The sequence below is a fragment of the Hippoglossus stenolepis genome, chromosome 1 (assembly GCF_022539355.2).
Source record: "Hippoglossus stenolepis isolate QCI-W04-F060 chromosome 1, HSTE1.2, whole genome shotgun sequence".
NCBI classification, from domain to species: domain Eukaryota; kingdom Metazoa; phylum Chordata; class Actinopteri; order Pleuronectiformes; family Pleuronectidae; genus Hippoglossus; species Hippoglossus stenolepis.
In genome coordinates, this window is record NC_061483.1 from 18,540,963 (window position 1) to 18,565,025 (window position 24,063).

A 24,063-nucleotide genomic window follows, 5' to 3' on the forward strand; every position below is an offset into this window, starting at 1 on the left:
AGCTGAAACCTTTAGTAGGTAGAAGAGGTTACGGAGGCAGGCCAGCAGACAGAAGACAGCCTGAAGCATAGAGTCCTCAGATCCCACATACTGTAAAGTTGGGGAGTTGGGATATGAGACATGTGAGAGGGAAGAGAGGAACAGGTTCCAGCATAAAGATGAGCAGGGCATTTCCAATGGAGAAGAAAGGAGAGAAGTCCAGACGAGAGGGAGAGAAGATAAAGATAAAAGAGGAATCAAATTAGTATCCGAAGGAAAGAAAGAGTTATGAAGGAGAGGGATGATTGTAGGAGGAGAGAAAAGAGGCATTAAGGGCAAGGCAGCAATAATAGGTAAAAACAACAAAACAAAAATCTGTAAGTATAAAACAGGACACACACAAAGATGTTATAAGTTTAGTTCAGGAAAATAGTCTAAACTACTAGCTCTGTAATAAAGCTTCACATTACCAACACCGTCATGTTCATCTTATGTACTCCTCATAGTTTAGATATTGAGACATTCAGAGAGCGTTTAAAAGACCTGCATACCTTGACACATGCTCCATCTTATCCTTGGTTCAAACAGGCTCGGTGTCAGTGCTTTATGTGACATGTTGATAGAAATGATGTCATGTTCTGCTAGTTAAACTATTCTATACTTGTGATTAATTCCTACCTGCATATCTTTATTATAATGGTCCATCTCAGCCAGTTTGGCAGCAGTCTCTTTCTCCAGAGTTTGCAGATGATCTCGCAGTTTCATACACGTCCCTTTTTTCTCCGAAACGCTCACCTTCATGGTGGACATGGATGACACTACAAACAGATGTAATACAGTTAAACAAGACAGAAACTTCCCAGTGCAAAAGAGTGCAATGATACTTCTTAAATATAAAAAGCCTATATTGTAAATTAACATACGTTTTCATAATTTACAGTGATACATATATATATAACTACTGTGTTTATACTGTTGTTGCTAAGCTTTTCACTTTAATCTATCAGCACTGACCAGGCAGGTTATTCAGAGTCATGTTTTTGAGTTTCTCTTTGAGTCTCTTCTGCTCCGGAGTCAGCTGGGACAACTTCCTCTGGAACTCCTGAACAAGAGGAAAAGCATCAAAAGCAACAAGAAATACGTCACTGGAGGAAAATATTTGGGGTAAGACACTGAACACCCTTTCTCAAAAAAGCAAAGATCAAACACACATAAACACACAAAACTGTTAAGGGTACTTTGCCACAATAAAACAGTGTCAGGAAAACATTGGCAAAATAAAACTCAAACAAACACACACCTCTAGCTGTTTGTGTATGCTGTTAATGTCCTGTTGGCGTGACTCTTTCCTTTGACTGGTGAGATCCAGCTCCGTCCTCTGAAGCTTCTTCTTATTATGAATGTCACGCAGCCGGTCTGAGATCTGACGATGCTTGTTACCCTGAGGTAGAGTGAGACAGAAAGACAGATAGACATGAGAGAAAGTCAATGATGGGGGGGATGATAGGACATCAGGACAAAAGAGAGTACGTCTATGAGAGTTGATAAATGATCTCTTCACCACTTACCACAGCCTCCAGCTCCATCTCCAGACTCCTCTTCTTAGCTTTCAGTCTGATGATATCATCCTGCTCCTGCTGCTTCTTTATCTGGAGCTCTCCTCGCCTCCTTCTCTCCCACTCCTCCTTCCTCTGGCGCTCAAGCTCCCGCTGTGCAGCCTAGAGTGAGCATAGTCACAAAAGATGCTAAAGTTAATATATTTGCCAAAAATTTGAACAAATATATTACAATTGAAGGAGGAAATATTCATACAAATCTTTTTACATGTACATAGAGTATCTAAACAGTTCCTTACCTCCTTTCTTTCTATCTCCCTCTGTCGCTCTTCTTCTTTCTGCCTCTCGAGCTCCCTCTGTCGCTCCAACCTTCTCTCCTCTTCTTTCCGCCTCCTCTCCTCTGCCTCCCAGGCTTCCCGCTCTCTCTTTTCTCGCTCCTCTCTCTCCTTTTGAGCACGCCGCTCAAGCTCCCTCCTCTCGGCTTCCTGCAACGCCAGTCGTCTTTTCTCCAGTTCCGCGTTCCCTCGCTCCTGGTTGGCTTTGAATCTATCCTCAAATGACACTGAGTAGATAGGTAATAAAGTTTTATGGGTGACAGTGATTTCTGTTTGAAAGTGTAAATCAGCAAGAATTCACAAATTCTTTTTAAATAAAGATAACTTATTTCAGTTTTTTTTATGGCTGAACGGTATGTTGAAGGGTTTGAACAGAAAGTGGATCAAACCAGTACAAACACAATCTTTCTATCTTACCATAACTTTCTATCTTACCATAACTTTCTATCTTACCATAATTATACAGGTTTATATAATTATTATTGTTTGGGAGACTTCGGGATTTCAAAATAGCTTTTAGCCATGAACCCAACATTAGCTGGTACATGCTTTAAATCAAGCTGTGACTGTGTACAAACCCAACAACAAAGTGTGTGACCCTTTACTAAATAGAATTAAATATCTTCTCCCGACTGGCTGTGGTTAAGCCTGCTGAAAGTGGCTACTGTGTATTTAACAACAATGTGTGCATGTTTAGTTTATGTTAGATGTACAAAAATAAAAAGAGGGTTCAGCCACAGAGCCATGACCCATAGCCATTGATTGTACTGAGGGATCTGTGGTGATTATCTGATTTCAGTCTCACAATATCTTAGTTCTTAGTAATGGAGATAGTGTGGACATAAGAGTACTGACGGTTGCTCTTGACTTTCTGTGGAGGTTCGATGTCGAAATCATCAGTCAGAGCTGCATAGAGAGAAGAGCTGGATCCATTCACTGCACCCCTGCAACAGTTCAAATTACTTGCTTGAATAAACAAAATTGACATTATTCAAAACGGTTACTCTGAATAGGTCATTTCAACACACTTGTTGAATTGAGTCATATGTGTGCACATACCTCTGTGAGGGTGGCACCAGCTCAATTGGTAGTATGAGCGGCAGTGGTAGGCCGGTCTTTGCCATGTCAACCAGATGCATTGCCAGAATAAACTCCTCAGCCTTCAGCTTGCCATCCTTATCCACATCTGCTAAAGTCCTGCACAAGGGTTAGAAATAGGAATTTACTGTCGAATTACATACAAGTGAGGAAAGTATTTTAAGATTAGTGGCATTATTAGTGGGAATATTTAGGACCTAAATACAACCAAGATTGTCAGTATATTTACAACTGTGGTCAGCAGTTGTTTTCATCTCAGTTATGTTGGATGTGCACTGGTTTAGTTAATGTTAACAACCAACCTCTACTAATAAACTACTTCTGGATTCTGATCTCAACTGTGTAGTCAGGAGCACAAGCTTTAGTGAGCACACATCATTAGCTGCAGCAAAATGTAGCTTTACTATATAAAAGCACACATATATTGTATGTTGATCACAGAGAGGTTATCTTTGAACTGTATTACCGGATTATTTCATTAAAACCTGTGGATTTTACGGATTCATTCTTAATAAATTTTAATGGATTAAGATTAAGATGATGTCATTAAGATTTAATTGCCGAAAAAATATTACACCATGAAGAGTTCTCTTTTACAGAAACTTTATTTCCTAGTAGTTTATAATAAGAATTGACTCAATTGTAAACATTTTTCTTTATAAGACACACTAAAATGCACACACACACACACACACACACACACACACACACACACACACACACACACACTTACCAGATGGAGGCCAGCTGTGTCTGAGTCAGCATCGTGGTTGCCATGGCACCTCTCACCTGCTGACCTGCCAACAAAAGGGACAAATGTCAGAGCATCTGTAGAGCACAGATGTCTGGGTGGGGTGGAGTAAAGCCATAGAGTAAAGCAGAGGACAAGGGTGTGTGTAAGCACTGGTTAGGTTTGTACCAATTAACAAAATGTAAAAATGTGTCAGGTGTACCAAGAGAGCAGTCTTCATCAGAAACAGGGTTCAGGTTACCTGATGTTTTTGACTCTGTTTTGTCTGCAAAGGTTAAATGTTAAGTGGGAAACTAAATGGAAAGATGATGAATGAGGGACTGTGGCAGCTTGAACAGTCAGCATTATGATTATTTAGCAGACAGCTCTTGATCATCTTGTTTGAGGAATATTGAGCTGTATCCAATCATCTACAAAGACATTTGGCTGAGAGCTCTAAAAAACTCAAATAAATAGTCTTTCATATCACGTATTTAATGTGCTGGACCACATATAATGTGCCAAATCACATTAGACAATAGTGAACGTCATTAGTTACATCATGCTAGAGGGAACAGGTCCAGCGAGGCTTCCAGTATGAGAACGAAAAGCCAATTACATACTTGTGTGTGTTGAAAAACTGTCCCTGTGTCTGAACACACCCGCAGCTGGTGTAGACACAGTATACACTTCCAAGAGGGAGGCTTCCATTATGAAATAATCAGCGACTGTTCATGAACGTCCACGCCTGCATTTCACGCATAGTTTGGTTTTGTGTAATATACACTGCGCATACACACTCCACAGACACACACTGCGCACACACACACCCCGTACCAGTGAGGTGTCCAGTCATCTGTTTATCCAGACCGTTGAACTGCTGTCTGTATTTAAGTCTAGAGGCATGTGGCACGGCCCAGTCACTGGGACCAGCAACCATAGGTGACATCACAGAGGGGGATGAGGAAGCGGAGCTGAAGGACAAACAGTGACAAAATAAAAATACAAACAAAGTAAAACAAACTACAGTCTACAAGTCTTTTGTGCTTTTGTGTTCATTAAAAAAAGAGATTAACATTTGGATTTTTTTCAAGGATTCATAGCTCTTTCAAATTTCTGTACAAGTGTGTGCGAGTGTGTGCGTTTTACCTGCTAGATCCCAGGTCCAGCATTGATGAGGCCTTGTATATACCAGCAGGAGAAGAGGACATTCCTAGTGGAGAGGAGTAGTTGGACACAGATAGAGGAAGACCTAAAAACACAAAGCACAAGCATGTATCAATTACAAACATTAAACAGTACTTTGCAACATTTTTAGGACCTACCACCTAACCAAAATTATGACATATTACCTCCAAACATTTATACTTTTTCAGAGAAGGTAAAGGAGCCCTGCAGAGGCTCAGTAATACTGTCATGCACTCCCTGTGGTAACATTGTCAAGGTCAATATTTCATTGTTGACACTCAGCTGCAAACATATATAATATATATTATCAGAGCAGGGCATTCCTCCTCAGTAGAAACAGAAAATAAGCATGAAGCAAGTAATATTTAAAAGACAGATGGATGTATTCAATCGAACTGCACAGGATCCTGATGACTTTTCTTTCAGAGTAGTGACAGATACACAATAGCAGAGATTAAAAGAGGAGAGGAAATAGATGGAGAGATAGAAATGAGAATCATGTGTACCAGTTGCCAAAGGTCCAGTTGGCATAGGATGGAGAATTCCCATGGTGCCATTTGGCAGTGTGACATTTCCCATGGGTCTGGTGTTGGTGGAGGCTATGAGAGGGCTCAGGCCTGTTGCCATAGGAACCAAAGGGGTGAGGCCTGTCATTGGTGTCAAAGGTGAGAGTCCAGGGGTTGCCAAGGAGAGAGGGATTAACATGCTAAGGTTTGTCCCAGGCATCATGGACATGTTCGACAAAGAACCAATACCTAGGACACACACAGGCACAGGCATTGGATGACACAGTGGTCAATATGCATTTACACACATTAGATTAGCCAGTTCAACAGCTGAAAATCCCCAAATGAGACGTAATTGTGTAACTAATTTTCACATTGTAGATCATTTAAAAAAGCATTTGGGTTCTTAATTCCCCAACATTCTTATATACCCTGTAATACTGTACCATAGGCGGGGTTGGTCATGGATGAGGAGGGGTTATGGAGGCTGAGAACAGGCAATGGGGGCTGCTTCATGATGGTTGGCAGTGCTGAGGGGAGCGGCGTACCCTGGAGTTTTAGCTTTACGAGCTTCATAGCGATGGAAAACTCCAACCTGTCCATCTTTCCATCTTTGTTCATATCAGCCAAAGACCTGGCAGACAGATAGAATACAGACAGTGAGAAAACAGTGTTTATCTATCCAAATAAAGATTTCAGTGAATATTCCCAGAGTATCCGTCATTCTAAAAATGTGAATGTGTAACCGTGTGTGTTTCTCACCATATCTCGGCCAAAACTGAAGAAGGTAGCCCTGACTGGAGGAAAAACTTCCTTGCCTGCTCCCCTACAAAAAGACACAAAGAGTAGAAGTTCTGTATTTACATGACTCATATTTGTGGCATAGGTGGATCTCTTTGGTTTAAACAGGGATTTCTCATGTAAATGCACTGGCAGGGCAATTACTGTGGCCATGATGCTCCAACAGTCTATATGTGTGTTTCTGTGTGTACCTGAGACGTAGCCCATTGTTGGGGAGAGGGTGTCAAACTTCTGATCATGTTTGTCCCTCTCCCCAGGAGTGACTGCCCATATGCTTGGACCACCTAGAGAGGAAAAATAAGTCATAGGTACTGATAAATCTAAAGCATCAGATGTAGAAAAAAAGCCACTGAAATTGTATTAATATCAAGGCAATCTGCTCAAAAAAGCAAGTTTACAAACAAGAATACATTTTACATGATTACAAAGGAGTAAGGAATCATTTTATGACTTGCAGCTTAAAGGGCTAATTCACCCAAAAATGTTTATTCACTCATTATCTATTCACCACTATGCCGATGGAGGGGTGGGTGAAATGTTTGAGTGGTCCCCCAGTTACATTAATTGTATTGGATTTGGCTGCAACACTGTTTACCCCTGAAACTCCAAAAGTGTTTTGTGGACTCAAACACTTCATCCCCCCACACTCCATCGGTGATGTAGATATTCATTTTTTTTGGGTGAACTATGCCTTTAACCACTGGACCAATACCTGGGACACACACGTGCACACACACACAGCTTTAATGACGGTTAAAAGATGGGAGAGCACTGATATTGACAAAGTGATAATGAAACTTGGTGCTGCCTGTGGTGCTGTCACTTTGTTCAGACAGGAGAGCAGAACACGCTCACACATTAACTACTATTTACAGAGTCAAGGCTGACTACACATCCACAGTCACATCAGCAGATACAGTAAATAGTAATTTCACTACATCCCTTGTTTCCTATTAATTACCTGGACTGAGGCGACCCACCATAATCGCACCACAGTTTCATTATGAACCAGTTTCTTATTTCTCTTATCTCTTATCTCTCGAGTTATCACTTTCTATGTACCCGTCATCCAGGCTTTGTTGTGCATGAGAGCAAACAGCCCTTTAGCTTTTGTCCTGATACCATAAACAAAATATGGAAATAAATGAACCAACTTCATAAAGACTGCACGAGCATAGACTGCATTAAAAGTAAGCAGTTCAAGAGAGGGCCCATGGCGGGTGAGTGATTAAATCCTCACTAATGCTCACAATAAGAGATAATTAGTAAAACAGTGAATATACAGGCAGATGCAAGTGTCGCCAAATATGCATAGAACTGGAAACTATTACTCGGACAGGCACACTTTTGGCTTTGGCAGATCTCCAGGGTCTAAAACAATACACAGCTCCCTTCCCACACAGACACGCACTTCTGGTTTGCCACCCTCCTTTACACACACACACGCACACGCACACGCACGCACGCAAAAGATGGCTAACCCTGCGATGGTGTTCCATGCACCAGGCATTCACGCTCTGAATGTCAATATATTTGGCCAATCAGATGGAGCCCTGCTGCCCTAGATAATACATTAAAGATATTCAAATTATTGACAGGTGTTTCCATCAATGAATCATTGTCGGAACAAGAGAATAAGAAGAGAATAGAGAGAGAAAGAGAACTGCGTGGCGGCTCTGTCAAATCTCGCTCCGCTTCCTCCTGACTAAATTCTACTGTAGAAACGTCTAGTGATCATGTTTGTCCCGGGTCAGATTCATCAATATGAGCAGTTGAAATATTTTGAAGCTTATTTACGTTGCTAGAAGGGAAAAGTAATGCACACACACATAAACTGACTCTGCTGTTCTCTCTCTCTCTCAGCTGACGTCTCGGACTCTCTACAGTTCAAATGTTGATTTGTTTGAAATGACATCAACATGATATCAACACTGATCATCACATAATGATCGAGACTTTTCTTAATGAGTTAAATCTGTTTTCAGAGCAGCGCGTGTATTCATCAGCCACTCTCTCTTTTCCACACACACACACACACACACACACACACACACACACACACACACACACACACACACACACACACACACACACACACACACACACACACACACACACACACACACACACACACACACACACACACACACACACACTTTGTAAACTTAGTCAATATATGGAGAGCTTGAAGAGATGGCGCGCTCGGTTTGTCTTGACGTGGTTGATGCAGCGTACAGCACGAATGACAGAAACACATAGAGGACCAGTAATTTACTGACAGAACCGCGAATAAATAAATAACTTTTCATGGTCCAAACATGTATGAAAAAACATGTTCCCTGGGTGTCTGCACCCGACTTGGTGGCCCTGTGGCCAGGCTGTGAGCCTTCTCCAGGCTGTGGAGCTGTCTGTGGTCCCTGCGTCCGTAGCCAGGGACTGTTTATGTTCATCTATCGCAAGTCATATCGTCATTGCGATATTCAACAACGTTATGTCATGTTTTCCAAATATCGTGCAACACACACACACACACACACACACACACACACACACACACACACACACACACACACACACACACACACACACACACACACACACACACACACACACACACACACACACACACACACACACACACACACACACACACCAGTGGTCTTACCATTCATTTTTGCAGGTGGCAGAGACAGAGGGGGAACTCCCGGTGGCGATCTCAGCTACTGCTCGCAGCCATCTGCAAAACACACAGTCACAGTGCAGTCATCAGTCAATACTGCAGCTCACACAGGACAGCACTGGCACAGAGAGAGAGAGAGAGAGAGAGAGAGAGTGTGCGTGTGTGAGAGAGGGGGAGATTGTGGTCAGTCAGCAGAGTCCAACAGGGCTCTTCCTGTTCTCTTCAGTCAGTAGCACTCTGGCCACGTCCCAAACCTTTTAAACCTCTGGGACTTGTTCCAATAGCATCCACACTGGCTCTGTAGTGGCCACAGATCAGTGCAACACATACTGCACAGGCTCGGCTGAAATTTTCATATGAGGAAATTCGCACTAACTGTCATTTTGTCTGTTCAGTACTACGTTGGTTTAGATTTGGCTCAAGCTCCAGCAGGCACAGGCTGTGTCAGTGTTTAGCAAACATCCGTTTTAATGCAGCTGCCCAAGTTTTCTCTGCAGCAGTTGCAAAAAAGTTTTATCCTTCAGCAAATTGTAAACACCATCATCAACTGGCTATCATAGACAGGAGGCACATTGAGTGATCATCTGCAGATCAAGACTATAATGCACCGTGTGCCTGAACCTGAGGGTTTCACATCCTATTAGCATTGTGATTTGAAATTGTAATAATTTGTGAAAAAAAAAATGTCCCCAACAATTATCTACAATGGGTCACCTCAAAAAAAATGTTTGTTAAAGGACTTTATGTTGTCATTCATTCACTGTAAAGCTTTGAGCATGTCAACTACTAAATGACTAAAAGACCTATCTTACACATAATGCAAAGTTGTGCCATGCACAACACAAGGGTCTTTGCTGGTTTCAGGCCGACACAGTTGACATTTTTCCGCCCACTGTCCACGTTGTTTAAACAGCAAATCCACTTGCCCCCATCCGAGCACTCATTGCTCTGTTGGTCTTTAAAAGAGGTGTGGTCTTGTGCATTGTCATGTTGAAGCTGCAGAAGGAAATTACACTTTTGACCGACCAAAACCTGCTCTGAAGTATTACACTGCTAATTTAAGGTCACATTATCAAAATAATAACATGCAGCCAGGTGCACACAACATTAGTGCAATGCTTATAATACACCTGTACACAATTATAATAGCAATCTGCCAATGTGAGAGCACACCTAGCTTTTAAATGAATGGGATATGTCATAATCATTCTTTTACTGCATGTTATGCCCAGAACACATTATCTTATTAACCAAGAGAATAATCAACCCTTTTGAACCATGCTCCATTTTAACTAGCAAAAGTGGATTTGGACACACCCTGAATGCACATGTGTCGTGCCCTGTGATTGTTAAAATGGAGCCCTCAGAGGGTATAGCCACGTTAGCAGCTCTGTGAGGTAATACTTAGTCCTGCGAGTACAAATGCTAGTGCCTGTTCACCATGTTAATTTAGTTCTTTAGTACAGGTGAGGCTTAAGGGAGTGTCAACATTTTGCATGTATTTGGTCATAAACCACAATTTACATTTTGTCTTGTGGTGTTGGAGGAGATGTCATCTTAGTTGTTAAGATTTATCCTCTAGGGATCTTGACAATCTGTACACAATCTTCTGTCAAGAGATTTCAGTCTGGTTCAAAGTTGTAGAGAAACTACCAAATCTAAAATCTTAAAAGTGTCCTTGCTGTCGCTCTGTCACACAGGATCATGGCTTTTTCAACATCTGTTACATCATGTTTGAAACCTGTTCTTGTTGAATCATGCACAAGTGTGGAAACCGAGCAACTGTTGCACAAACCAGTTCTATGCAGAAGGAGGATCCTCATCCTACAAGGTTTTCAGTGATAAAGTTTTGAGTGAATATATTTAGTGCAAGGATAGAAGTTCCTGTGTTCCTGCTGGGTAAAAGCAATGCTTTCCAAGTTCAAATCTTTTTTTACGTGTATGCACCTTTCTCATCCTGATATTTGCAGTTGCTTTATTTTTCTTGCGTCCATCGCATGCTAGCAGTGATGTCTCTGGACACATGTACTCACTCCTTTCCAGACATTTTACGAGAGGGCGGTCAGAAAAGGTTCCGGGAGCAACTGGCTCGAACATTTGCGGAAAATGTCTCGAGGTCAGTGCAGGTCTGAAAGCAGCTAAAACTCACATTGTATACAAAACTGATATTATATTTAATTTGCCTAAAAGGTAAATAAATTGTTCTTGTGGAAACAAATACTTTCATATTCACTTCATTACAGTCCTGCCCAACACCTGCTTCCTCCGTTATTATCTCTCTCCCATCAGCCAGTCAGACTCACATGATGAAGTCGGAGGAGGAAAAGGAGGAGAGAAATTCCAATCGTTCTGCACTTCCTGCCCAGTAACCCACAGCCACAAGCATTCGCTCACACAACAGGAATCAGGAAGTGATCATTGATTTTGGTGGCGGGACAGCTTTGATGTCCCAGAAAAATATAATGGCTTCAGAGCTCAGGTTAGAAACAGTGCGAGAATTACAGATTAAGGAGTGATTTTTAGGATGCAAAATTCATGAAGGCTGACTTTGTTTACTGATATGAGCTTTCTGAAAGAGAATGCAAATGAGATAAAGGGATTAGAAATGAGTGGGCAAGACTAACAGTAGAAGAGTGTGTTGTTTTTTTTTTGAAAATGACCTGGTTGCTGCTCTCAGGGGGGCAGAGAAGAGCAAGGCAGAGCCAATAATCTACTGCCTGCCATCTGTCACTCTCTCTCTCTCTCTCTCCTCCTGGATCAAGTCTCTCTTACCTCCAGTCTCTTTTATCATTCTTTCCTTCTCCACTTTCTAACTTCTATTTAATCCTGCCTTTTCCCCTTTGTACATGTACTTTATTAACTGGGGTAGTGCATATGCAAATGTTCTTTCTTTCCTCTAGTGAGGCTTTATTCAGGTAGTGTAACCTCTGCTACACTGTATGAATTATAATGAATAAATGAGATATAGCACATAGATAAATTATTGGCTTTAAGGTTTAGTATTTCCATAGTGACAGTGACAGATGGATTGAGCTTCTCCCGAAAGGACGGCTGATTGGCCAACTGACTGACTAGGCCTGCACAGGGGACTGACTTCAGTGGCAGCCTTAGCTTTGCAAAGCTCATGCAAATCTTGTCAGATTTTTCCCTCAACATCCACTTACATGAACACACACAAGTGGTCTCTGTCTCAGTAGAGGCCTTGAGCTGCAAAATGAATACAGCATGCTCAGTATTTATGATAAACCCGCTGTGGTAGCTCCACCTAGCTTAAAAACTGACTTCATTTTCTACTTCACCAATGATGCAACAACTATGAACTAACTATGAAACTATGAACCATGCAGTTTTCACATCCTCAGAATAAAATAAAAAAAGCTCAAAATACCCTGTATTTTGCAAGAATTGTGTTACATGTTCAAATGCTTTTTTATATTTTTAAAAGTAATTAGTAATGAGAGGGGAATTGGTGATACGTTTACTTCTTCCACCACTGTGGATTATAAGTGGCTGACTGTATAGTGGTGGCTAAATACCAAACCCACTTCCTCAGAGTCTTTTCGTTTCATTTTTGGGTTAGACCTCACCCGTTTCAGTTTTACTTTTGTCCAAATCGAATATGGGACTTCATCTGTCAGTTAGTATATACAACACTGAGGAGTGTTGGATAAATAGCCTGGCTGTCCCTGACCTTACCTGCTTCACTGCAAGCTTTGAACCTTGTGTGTCAAGCTGTCTCCTTCTCACTCAGAGCACACATGTCTGCATGTTTATCCCTTATTATCTATTTAGTCCGGACCTTTTGTGCGGCACCCCGCTGCCATGTAGCTTCTACTCTTCATTGACAGAAGGTAATAAATAACACAATGAAGAATCAGACAGAGATGAAGGAGTCGCTGATGTTTTTACAATGAACCTTTTCTCCTCTCTTGATCCCACCCTTTCCTCATTTGCTGATGTCTTAATCTTCCACTCTCTCTCTCTCCATGTGTCATTGCTTATACATCATGTCTGTTCTTCTGCCCCTCAATCTATACCCTGCCAGTTGGGTGACCCTGGCCTGTCCTCATTACCACTTTGCACAAGTACCACCTCTTGTTCTAAGAAATGATTGATTTTCAGCTGCCTCGCTTGCTGACCTAACACCAGTGGCATCAACTCCATCCACAATTCTGTTTCTGCCCTAGTAGCTCTCCCCCTCTGTGTGCATGTTTGTTTTTAATACAGTAAAATTACCCATCCTCCTTTCTTTTTCCTTTGACTACCCATCTCCTCTATCAGCCCACCCCCTCTCTTCTGCAATATTATTTAAGTCTGTCTTTTCCACTCACTCCCACCATCGAGCTGAGTCTTCAGTCTTGCGGCCTTCTTTAAGTGATATTTCAGCACAGCACATCCACCCACATTGCCATAAAGCCTTATCCACCAGTGGCATTCACACATTTAGAAAGTGCTGCTCAGACCTTTTTGAGTGTGTCAAATTGGATCTTGATTCATGCTGTTTGCAATGCAGTGTTTTGCTTTCTTAAGAGGCAAGGCATGCCTCTCCCTCCTTCAGTCACTTTGACCCACCCTGATTTGTAAATATATCATGGTATGGCAGCACTGGAGAAATATATCAAGATTTGACAGGACTAGTAAACAGTTTCAGAGTCAAACTGGCTCATTACTGCTGCACTGTGGGTATACTGTTTGTGCATGTGTTTCATCAGTGTCATGGCTGTAGATTTAGGAGTGTTGTTGAGGAGTGTCTTAAAAATGGATGAGTCAAAGGGCTGGATAAACCTTCCAGCTGCTGCATCATACTGTCTGCTCAGTGTTGGGCTTGTCCAGAGGTTGTCTATGTTTATGTAATGTCACAAATGCTGCTCCAAGCATTGGCATGTATAACAGTAGTGATGATCTCAAGTGGCAATAAAGCTTTTGATAGCCTTTATTGATCATGTTAATAGTGTAATAATTACGACATTGAGGGTCGTGCTTTGAGGATACTTAGCATATAGACATTTGCATAGAGGTCAAAACCATGTTGACCAAGTGAAAGCCAGTGTCCCTTCTTCCGACTCTACTGAAACATTAAGCCACTGTTTAGTAATAAAATGACAGAAAGATATTTAGACATAAAGGAAGGAGGCAAGAACAAAAAGTCTCTCACGGTACATTTTACGATAGTGAATTTTGGCTGACCAAACCTTCAATCCCCGAACTACTGTAAACTTGTTTGTAGACAGAAGTACCAAGTGATTGTAACCGTGACATAGCTTAGGCCGTAGCGGTCGTCGTTGCAGTTTTGCTGCAGCAGATGAGGAATCTTGATTGTGGGCACGTTTTGTTGGATATCGGTCTCACAACGCTGCACACACATTTTTAACCATACTAACACCATCCTCTGTGGAAGACACTTCAACATGTATCACACATCACACCCTTCAAACTGAATTATTACCCAACAGTGCCACAAAATCTATTTCAGATATCCACACTCTTGGTAGTAGGATGCAGTATGGTTCAGGGAGGAACCCGTTGAACTTTGGTGCAGATCCAGATCAGGGGGTGGATCCAGGAATTTCCTCTTTTCACCTCCACTATAGTTATGTATGTTTGTCTGATATTTAGCGAGATAATGCAAAAACTCCTGGACAGATTACCATGAAATTGGGAAGAACCAACTAAATTTAGCTTCAGATCCCAATCAGGAATCTTCTCACTTTCTTTAATATCGCAAGATTGTAAGAGTTTTTTAAAATATTTTCAATGATTTCTCAGGGAATGAATCTTGATGAAAAAAAGGTTTATAAGGGAGTGAAATTTGGTGCAGCTTTGTTGGATATAAAGGGGACTATTGGACCTTAACAGTGGTATTCCAGTTACTATATGAAAACATCACAGACAAATCAAGAAACTGCCCTGGATACATTTTCGCAGAGGTCATAATTTGTGAACTACCAAACACTGGCAAACAGAATAGATGTGGATTTCTACATGGCTCTGTGATGGGGTGTTTCTTACAGTCACTGGTATTGAAAATGATGCTTGTGCTCTGGGTTTGTTGTCAGCTGTTTTTAATGTGACGAACATTTACATTGACAAAGACGTGATGGAGCACTGCAGCTGTATTGAGGACCACAGTCCCCCTCACATCTCGCTCTGTCTGCCTGGTAGATAAACTGACAGAGTAACATTCCCTGATCACTTGTCAGCAGCCTGAGACCTGCCTGCAACCTGCTCAACTCGTTTGAACCGAGAGGAAACTGAGAAGACTTTCCAGCATATCAGCCCCACACAAACACCAAGAAACAAAAAACAATACCCCACATCTGGCCATCGATCATAAAAGTAACACCTAATGAAGTCATAATTTAGCTAGCTAACCTAATCCCGGATCAGGACAGAAGCACCAGCTCCCCCTCTGTTAAACACTTTGTTTTTTTTATATTCCTGAATTAAAGTTGATCACGTAAACAAACGTAAACAGAGAAAAACAACACGTACTTTAAATAACGCGTGTCAAACTATCCACAGAAACATTAGCATAACAACATCAAACTCGCTGGCTTAGATGAGCAGTTTGCTTACCTCTGTGACCACGGCCCATACAAAACCACCGCGTCTGAACTTTACTGGGCTCTAAACTTACAACCCGACACTTCCGGGAGGTTCTCCAGACCCACCGTGAAGGTTTAGTATCCGAAAAGAGGAGTAAACGCTGGAGAAATGCTGAAGTTTCGCGGCGCTGCTGGTCCGAGGACCTGTTGCTGACAGCTCCGTGTGTCAGACCAACAACATGGCTGACGGCGAGTGATGTGTGGCTGTTAACGTCTCCCCTTCCACCGGGAGGGAGGAGGAGGAGGTGGGAGAGCCGGGGAGGAAGGAGCGAGGGCGAGAGTGATGGTGGGAGACGAGCAAAGAATAAAGTATAACATCAAACACATTTTGAATTTGAAGTCCTGCAATATTTCAAGATCCATGCGTCGTGCTCTTCATAGGTCGATGGAGTCCTGTTCCTAAACTCTGACATGCGTCCTGAATATTAAAGTATGAAAACGGGTGGTCACAATAAGGATGACATGGCTGATAAATCGTGTGGTCAACACTAAAGTTAACTACCATATAAAAATAATGTTTTATTTCACTGTTAGATTTTTCTATACAATTTTGTAATCCCTTACGCGCTTACTACATCTCCCGCAGTGCACTGCGGTTGCTTCACGTCACATTTCGCGACTTCTTCGAGCAAATTGCGACCTGCCGCAAAGCGCTTTTACCTCCAGTTCACAACCCAGTGCCTTGAAAGACGAGTGGGCAGCGGGATGTTCAACAAAAAGCCCAGGAGGAACTTTCGCCAGAGGAAACAAAGCTCCAGCGACGGAGAGGACCCGCGGGAGACCAGCGGTGATGGAGGCGACACTGAAATTCCTCCGGCGGGGTTCAATAAGCTGCTCAAAGTGACCCCGGGCCGCGGGATCTCCTGCAGCTCCAAGCCGGAGTCGACGCCTCCGAGGAGGGATTCGCCTGACAGCAGCGGCGGAGAGGAGGCAGAGCCGAAGGAAGTGACAGCGGGAAAAGAAGAGAGGGGGGACGATGCAGGAAAAAAGAAAACAAACACTGTCCTCAGCTTCTCTGACGACAGAGAAGGTAACTAAGATGGAGCTGGTAAACGTTAAACCAACGTCGGAGGCAAAGACACATGACATTTGTTTGACTAATGGACAACAGGTCTGAGGAGTTGCACTTTAATAATACGGCTCAAAACAACTAAGACATACCGACAGGGATTTCCTGCAAATGTAATAGCTATTACTAGATAGATTTACGTGTCACAAAACAATTCTGTGAACTGACAAGGAATGATAAAGCTGCGTGTAAATTCGGTGGTAATCCATCCAGTAGTTCTTGCCTAATCCTGCTAACTAACATACAGACAGACAAAAAACAAATGCAAGGTAATAATTGTACTCGGGACTTGGAGGTGACAGGGTGTAACACTGTACAGGATGTTTGTGCTCACTGATCTCTGGTTTTCTTCTCATTGTCTCAGCTGAAGAACCAGCATTTAGACTGAAGAAGTCCTCTGATAAAGCTGTGCTGTTCCAATCCAGGAAGAAGGAAGCTTCACTTGCCAAGACCACCAACAGCACAGGTAGGATGCATGAATGGATCATGTCCAAAAATGCTCATGACCCTTAAACGCTGTGACAATAACCAATACATATATTCACTATGTTGCTAGTGTATTTATTACATACAACCAAAACAGTCGTATAGCAGTCCAATACATTAGTCCTGCAAATAAGAAACTACACTAATGAAAGGTACAATGTTCAGGTTTGTATGAAAGTAAAGAAATTCTTGAATATACACCAGAACACCTCCCAATGTATTAGCAGTGAGCACGTTATCAGATGTGATCTCTTACAGTGGAATATTGTTCAAAACTCAGATTCTCAGCTAACAAACTCAACATGTCTCAGTTATTAATGTTATTAAAACCAAGTAAAGCAAAGATTTTCAACTTATCTCTGCAATTGTCAAGATAATTATGCAATAATGTTGGACAGCATCTTCATACATACAAATATTTCCCTCTTCTCTCTCCCAGCCCCAGCTGGTGTCAGTGTCCCACCATCTGTTTCCCCCCGGCAAGATTCTGACAGTCAGTCTTCACCACATGGTCTGAACAATAGTGATGACAGTGAAGATGATGATGATAATGATGACGATGATAGTGACAGCAAGAAAGATGACGACGACAGTGATGAAGGTGGTGCCAGGTCTCCCTCAGCTAGCTCAGCTTCGGACTCCAGCCGCTCTCCTGCTAGACCAGGTGTGTGTTTTTGTGGGACTATACTGTGTGTGTATGTCAGAGAGTAAAACATTCACAGAGAGATAGAGTGTGCATTTTGGGGTTTTAAATTCACGGATGGTTGGTTGGAAGTTTGTATTTCACAGTTTCGCTGACATTTCCTTTGCATTAATTAGCATGCGCATTCCTGCACTTTCATGTCTGTTGATTTTCATTTAGTACGTATACCCAACGCTGAAGCGATCCTGGCAGCCAAGAGGCAGCGTCAGGCCGTTCGATCCCAGAAAGAGTACATTTCCCTGGGCAGAGATGGCCAGAGCTCCGCAGGTAGCACCCCAGATCACTACAGCAGGGACGACGATGATGAAGAAAGAGTCAATGATGATGATGATGAACCAGATGATCATGAGAGAAGAATCGAGTTTGCCCCACGACTGAAGAGCATCAGAGAGAGGATTGCAGAGAAGATTGGTATGTGAGGGGGAGAGAAAGGGAAGATGGGGTGAAGAGGGGAGAGAGAGGAAGGGGATGATTAAATATAATGTATGTTCTGATGCATAAATGTATGAGCTGTCAAATCATAATAGATCTAAAAAGATGCGTGTTGGTATATTGCATATCTTGTTTATTTTTGTGTAATCTAGGAGGGAGTGATGGCAGTCTGTCATGGACTGATGGGGAAGAGCAGGAGCTTTGGGAGGAAACACAAATTGGGAAGGGAGTCAAGAGACATCCAGGACAACAGGTACAAAAAGCTCTATGAAACACCTTCCTGTCTTTTATTTTACTTTTTCCTGTTTAAATCTTTCTCACACCTTTTTAAAAAAAAATAAAAGTTTTAAAGTTAAAGTTTTCCTTTTCTCGTGTCACTTTTCTGTGTTGCACTCTTTCTGGATTACTCCTTTGTCCCAGCCAGTGTGCAGATGGGCTTACAGCAGTATAGTTTCCCTTTCTGAAGACTTCTACCTGCAGAGTCGCTTCTCCTCTCTGCTCAGCAGGTTTGACATCCTTTATCCTCCTGTCTTCTTCCTCTCAGAGCCCATCTGGCAGTGAGTCCAGCAGCTCCAGCATCAGCAGGCGAGACAGACGAAGACAAAAGATGAGAACAGCAGGGGCCAGAATCTCAAAGACCCTTCCTTCTATCAGTGTTTCAATGGTCAAGAGGAGGATCACTGGGAAGTAAGTTTTTTTTTCTATGTATATCTGCCTTTATATCACACCATAAAGAATTTCAATATAAGTGAAATAACAGTTTTGGTTCAGATCTATTTTTCATGCTCATGTTTTCTTTTCTCCTGTATTTATTACTACTCCGTACCTAGCAGTACTTTTGCTGTAATCAAACATACACGACACAAGTTTTCCTCACTTTCCTCTCTTTTTCTTCTTTTGAGACTGGACTCCCTGAAGGAGGTGCACAGAGCACGGCAAGCAGAGTTGCGGAGGATGGAGGGGGATGTTGAAAGTGCTACAACCTCAGTGGAGGCGCTGAGTGAGAGTTCCTCAGAGAGGCAGCTGAAGTTCTACAGGAGCATGACCCTCTATGTCCACAACCTTTTGGAGTGTCTACAGGAAAAGGTAAATAATTAATGAGTTTCCAAATAATCGCTACTGTCTCTACTCTATCGCTATGTCAATAAAAATATTAAAGTTGATAGAATTAAAAACAAAATGCATTTTTATATTCAAAGATGATGATAGTTTTTCAATCAACTGCGTGTCAGTAAGAACTGGTTGCGGAGCCTGACTTGTGATTGTCAGGCTGATAACCAGCCTTCAAGTTTTGGTTGGCAATGTTGTTGGAAGGATTGCTTTATTTCATGATTTTTATCTGGTGGGATCTGATTTGAAAAAATCAATACAACCAGTGTGTCACCAGAAAGTTCCAAACCCAAGGCAAGTGATGCTGAGCATTTTTAAGACCTGACCAGTGGTCTCACATTGTGCAAACCAGAGACTCCCCAGCAGCTGACTGTGGTCCAAGTCAGCTGTCGAATCTTGGATGATGCAAAACCAAAGGAGAATAATGTCTGTTCATTAAATGTTATACTCTTCATCAATCAAGAGATTTTGTCTTACACCAGCAGCCTGTAGGAAACACTAAGGCCCCCCTTTTGGAAGATGAATGGTGGTAATTTTCTGACTGAGAAAACTGTGTTGACTGTAGGTTGTGGAGATCAACTCTTTAGAGCTGGATCTTCACACTGTGCTGTCTGACCAGATGGATGAGCTGTGTGCTCAGAGAAGACAGAAGGTCAAGGAGCAGGCCGAGCGTCTGCAACAGCTCAGCTGTGAGTTTTATGATTCAACTGTAAACATTCCTCTTGTGCTTTTTATTACACACCACATCCGTGTGTTTTTTTCTATTCTGAATTCTAGTCAGTAAGAGACTGGGTTTGTTTCATGAAAGCAGAGTTGAAGTCCTGTGTGACTTTTTGAATCCACATTCGAAAGTGTGGGTCAATTCTCCAAGTGATTACATTGTGCCAGTCCAACAACAAGATAGCAAACAAGTGAAATTGGTTTAGTCCTTTCTTTGTATTGTTTCCCAGAAGAAACATTTCAGGCAGAAACTCTCGGCTGTAGATATGGAAAGTAAAATAGAATCCAAGAAGGAATGTTGGAATTAAGTGCATTTTTCACCTCATTTTTCAGATAGCACAGAGGAACAGGGTGGAAGCTCAGCCAATGGATCAGAAAATCAAGGGTGAGTATAATAAAATAACTTTCAAAACCCATTTTCCATCTTTGGTTTATAATTCTTTCAGATGCTATATTAAATATATTGTACCCTCAATCTACAAGATTTCTGAAATAGAAAATTGGAAATGGCTACATAATTAATTTATTAAAATCCAGTCTACCAATATTACAAAATAGGATACATTCAAGTTTAGTTGAATAGCTCCTCTGCTCTACTCTTACACACAAACACAATATTTGTCTTGTGTGTTGCAGTGGCACAAGCACTGAGGAAGACTCTGATATCCCTGAGGACTCCCAACCTTCAGCAGAAGAGGAAGAGCAGCTACAGAAGGAAAAGGGTAAATACGAATTAGTTAAACTCAAATCTCATCTGATCAACAGTAAGCGTAATCCCTTTATTCTAAAAATGCAGCTTTAATACTGTTAAGTGTTAAAAACAGATACAAATCCAAATGTATCATGTCCAGGCTGAATCACTGATCCATTTGTTGCTTCTCTCTCACTCACTCTTCTTCACTCTCTGCTTCCTCTCCAGCTGATATCATGTTGAGGTCCCAGGCGTTGTTTTCGGACGTTCAGGATGACTTCTGCGATGTTAAAAAGATTCTGTCTCGCTTTGAAGAATGGAGAGGATCTTACTCTGACTCTTACCACAGTGCCTACATCTCTCTGTGTCTGCCAAAGTTGTTGAACCCGATCATTAGACATCAGATGCTGTCGTGGAACCCACTGAAGGTTTGCACACAAACACAGAGGTTTAGTGAATTCATACACACCTGGCATTACACAACACATGTTGTGTGCCTAATGTTATGGTTGTCTGTGTGTCTCAGGATGCCAGTGGGGACTTTGAAAACCTCCCATGGTTCCCAGCAGTGGAGACTTTTTGTCATGGACATGGCCACGAGGAGCTTGAACACACAGACAGAGAGACGTTGTCTAATGTCATAGAAAAGACTGTCCTACCCAAAATGACTGGTAACATACACCCACTCGCACACTCATGCATGATCTCTGACTTTTCCCACTGTTCTACACTCCTTTCCACCACTATTAAGTAATAGATCTATTTATCTATTAACTAATAGATGCACAAGTGCCTGAGAACTATATTTTTTATAATTGGAAAATTATGTTAATATTAGTAACTACTTTTACATTTTAATTTTGTGTTTTAACAATACCCTCAGTATATCCATGACTTTCATCTAATTTTAGGCTTACTGTACATGGTTTCCACGAAGACAGAGATACTTGTACTAGTTGCAGCATCTACTATATTTTTATCCTCTTCATGGACAAAATGTTTCTCATCTCCCTTCTCTACTTCTTGCTTTTCCACTGAATGCTCCGGGCCCATGGTGCTTGTTGTAGAGCAGGCTAGCGTTCAGATCTGAGTGATTTGTCATGTTTGCTATTCACCCACCGTTAAACATTCCATCCACCTCTTTGGCTTGTATTACACGACAGATGTGAGAAACTACAGAAGCCTCATTCTCTGTCTGTCTTTGTTCTGCTCTGATGCTTAGCCTTTGTGGAGCTGGTGTGGGATCCCATGTCCCGTCAACAGTCAGCCTGTCTCACTGATGTGTGTCACAGCCTGAAGGAGGACTACTCCATCTTTGAAGGAGAGCAGAGCAAACCAGTCAAGGTACATTAAACACTCACACGTCAGGTTTCTATATTAATCAGCACAGAAACCATCCTGCTTCTATCCTGTCCTGCTATTTTAGCTGATTTTTTTTAAGTTACATAAATGAATGTCTAATATCTAACAATTAAGTGGTATGGAAAAAACTTTAAACCAAAATACATATAATAGATTGCATGTCATATACACAGTGTATGAACATGTTTGTATTAACATTGTGTGTTTTTGTCCTGTGCAGACGTTCATAGAGGCTGTGGTGAGGAGACTGAGGAGCTGTGTTGATGACGATGTCTTCATCCCTCTGTACCCAAAAAAGTTAGTTTGGTTTTTGCCACTTGAAATTAAAGCATCTTTACTTAAATGACTTGCAGTGACAAAGCAGGTTTGACTTCACCTCAGTGTCCTTCTTATTAAGCACACTACAACACAATGATTTCACAAAGACGTCTGTTCTTGTCTTGACCAATTATCCAATATACGTCACATGTCTCTGCTCAATCGTTGAGGTAGTTTTTCAAAGTTCAGGTCAATCAAAATGGTGTCGAATGATGTTATGATTTATTTATGCTGTTTGTTTTTCTATCCAGGTTCTCAGAGGACAAGTTGTCTCCTCAGAGTCGCTTCAGGGAACAACAGTTCTGGACGGCCATAAAAGTACTGCTTTCTCTAACAAATTAGGTATCTTATATTGTCTCTGTTGTACCATGTGGGGGTGCTAAAGCTGAGTTGTTTTTGTATTTCCATTAGCTACTAGGTAACATGGGGAAATGGGCTTTGCTGCTTCCTGAGACTTTACTAAAGGAACTGATGTTGGACAAACTGCTGAACAGATACCTGATGATCGCTCTGTGCAGTCAGACTCAACCCAGCAATACTAACCTTGCATGCAAGAAGGTATTTTGAATTTATATTGTTAATGTGGAATGTATCTATGCACCAGTATCTATTTCCCCCTCTTAACCTACACTACTCTCTCTCTCTCTCCCCTCTCCTCCTACTAGATTGGAGATAGTCTTCCCATCTCTTGGTTCAAAGGTGTGAGCGTTTGTTTGCCTCAGCTCCAGAATTTTGAGAACCATCTTGTTCAAAAAGTTCATACCATCTGCAAACAACAGTCTCCTAAAGATGCAAACACGAGGTAATAAAAACACGTTTCCATAAGAAAGAACTTTTAGAATCGCTGGCAGCTTAGTCCATGAAATGAGAAAAAAGTCTTCGGTCAAGTTCTTCTGTCTCAAGTTTTAACAAAATATTTTTTTGTGAACAAGGTCACTTAAAAATCTAGTATGCTCCACATTAAAATTAGATTTACTGGAGGGAACATGTTGGAGTGTTTTTAGTTTGACATATATTCTGTGTACTATTATTTTATTGGTTAAATAACTACCAAAGAATATCAATTTATTTGTTGCCTTTTAAATCAAAAATGTCCTTTTTTGAAGAAGCTGTATATTTGTGGTTACAAACATAACCCCAAATATAAAACCTGCTCCCCAATCGTGTAATATGTGCAGCATCACAACTTTAAGTGAAACATGGCAGATCTTTTTGTTTTAGTTGTCAACTTTATGAATGATCACACATTGGGTTCATACGTTTATAACAAGATCATAACTAATTCTCTAACTCAGATATTTGCTGTTTATTTCAGGTCTGTTGTGGTTGAAGTGCTGCAGCTTCTGAGCAGAATCAGGTGCAATGACTCCATCCTGGCCATAGCAGAGAAATACCACTATGAAGATGTCGTCTACTCTCATCAGCTGCTCAACCAAGACACGGAATGATGCGTTGTTAAATGTGGTTGAAAATAAAATATATGGCAACAAATGATAAACCAAGGAAACAACTTTAAGAAATTATGTGTAAAAACTATTTTTAGTCATGAACATTTTTGCTATATGTTTTGTACATGAGAACTGTATTTTTATGAATAAATATTTGCATTTTGTCATTAATATATCTAGAGTTTTATTTAAAATCCTTCTATTCCCTGTCATTCTTTACACATTAGTGACTTTCTGCTGATACCT

General features: G+C 41.4%; 2 protein-coding genes across 4 annotated transcripts in view; one reads left to right on the forward strand and one right to left on the reverse strand.

Annotated features, from left to right (window-relative positions):
• itsn2b (intersectin 2b) overlaps positions 1-15,852 on the reverse strand; it is a 30,805-nt gene extending 14,953 nt beyond the window's left edge. The window contains exons 1-17 of one of the 3 annotated variants that reach the window (XM_047340544.1): positions 15,545-15,852; positions 8,859-8,930; positions 6,385-6,477; positions 6,155-6,218; positions 5,839-6,026; positions 5,393-5,641; positions 4,848-4,950; positions 4,536-4,672; positions 3,702-3,765; positions 2,930-3,067; positions 2,726-2,814; positions 1,835-2,097; positions 1,548-1,697; positions 1,280-1,420; positions 994-1,081; positions 658-797; positions 10-90 (exon numbers count right to left, since the gene is read on the reverse strand). In XM_047340544.1, the coding sequence (XP_047196500.1) occupies positions 10-90; positions 658-797; positions 994-1,081; positions 1,280-1,420; positions 1,548-1,697; positions 1,835-2,097; positions 2,726-2,814; positions 2,930-3,067; positions 3,702-3,765; positions 4,536-4,672; positions 4,848-4,950; positions 5,393-5,641; positions 5,839-6,026; positions 6,155-6,218; positions 6,385-6,477; positions 8,859-8,865 (1,995 nt within the window). In that variant the 5' untranslated portion in view covers positions 8,866-8,930; positions 15,545-15,852. Of the gene's footprint in view, positions 1-9; positions 91-657; positions 798-993; positions 1,082-1,279; positions 1,421-1,547; positions 1,698-1,834; positions 2,098-2,725; positions 2,815-2,929; positions 3,068-3,701; positions 3,766-4,535; positions 4,673-4,847; positions 4,951-5,392; positions 5,642-5,838; positions 6,027-6,154; positions 6,219-6,384; positions 6,500-8,858; positions 8,931-15,449 lie in introns of those variants that run through there. The other 2 variants (XM_047340512.1, XM_047340500.1) reach the window with 2 other exon arrangements.
• A 243-nt stretch (positions 15,853-16,095) lies between these two features.
• Positions 16,096-23,988, forward strand: gcfc2 (GC-rich sequence DNA-binding factor 2). The gene is made up of 18 exons (XM_035157892.2): positions 16,096-16,508; positions 16,912-17,013; positions 17,473-17,697; positions 17,896-18,147; positions 18,321-18,421; positions 18,713-18,855; positions 19,071-19,254; positions 19,844-19,967; positions 20,332-20,383; positions 20,635-20,720; positions 20,918-21,117; positions 21,216-21,360; positions 21,912-22,033; positions 22,272-22,348; positions 22,621-22,687; positions 22,781-22,927; positions 23,035-23,171; positions 23,685-23,988. The coding sequence occupies exons 1-18, from the start codon at positions 16,184-16,186 to the stop codon at positions 23,815-23,817; spliced, it is 2,622 nt and encodes an 873-aa protein (XP_035013783.1). The 5' UTR covers positions 16,096-16,183; the 3' UTR covers positions 23,818-23,988.
• The last annotated feature ends 75 nt before the right edge of the window (positions 23,989-24,063 follow it).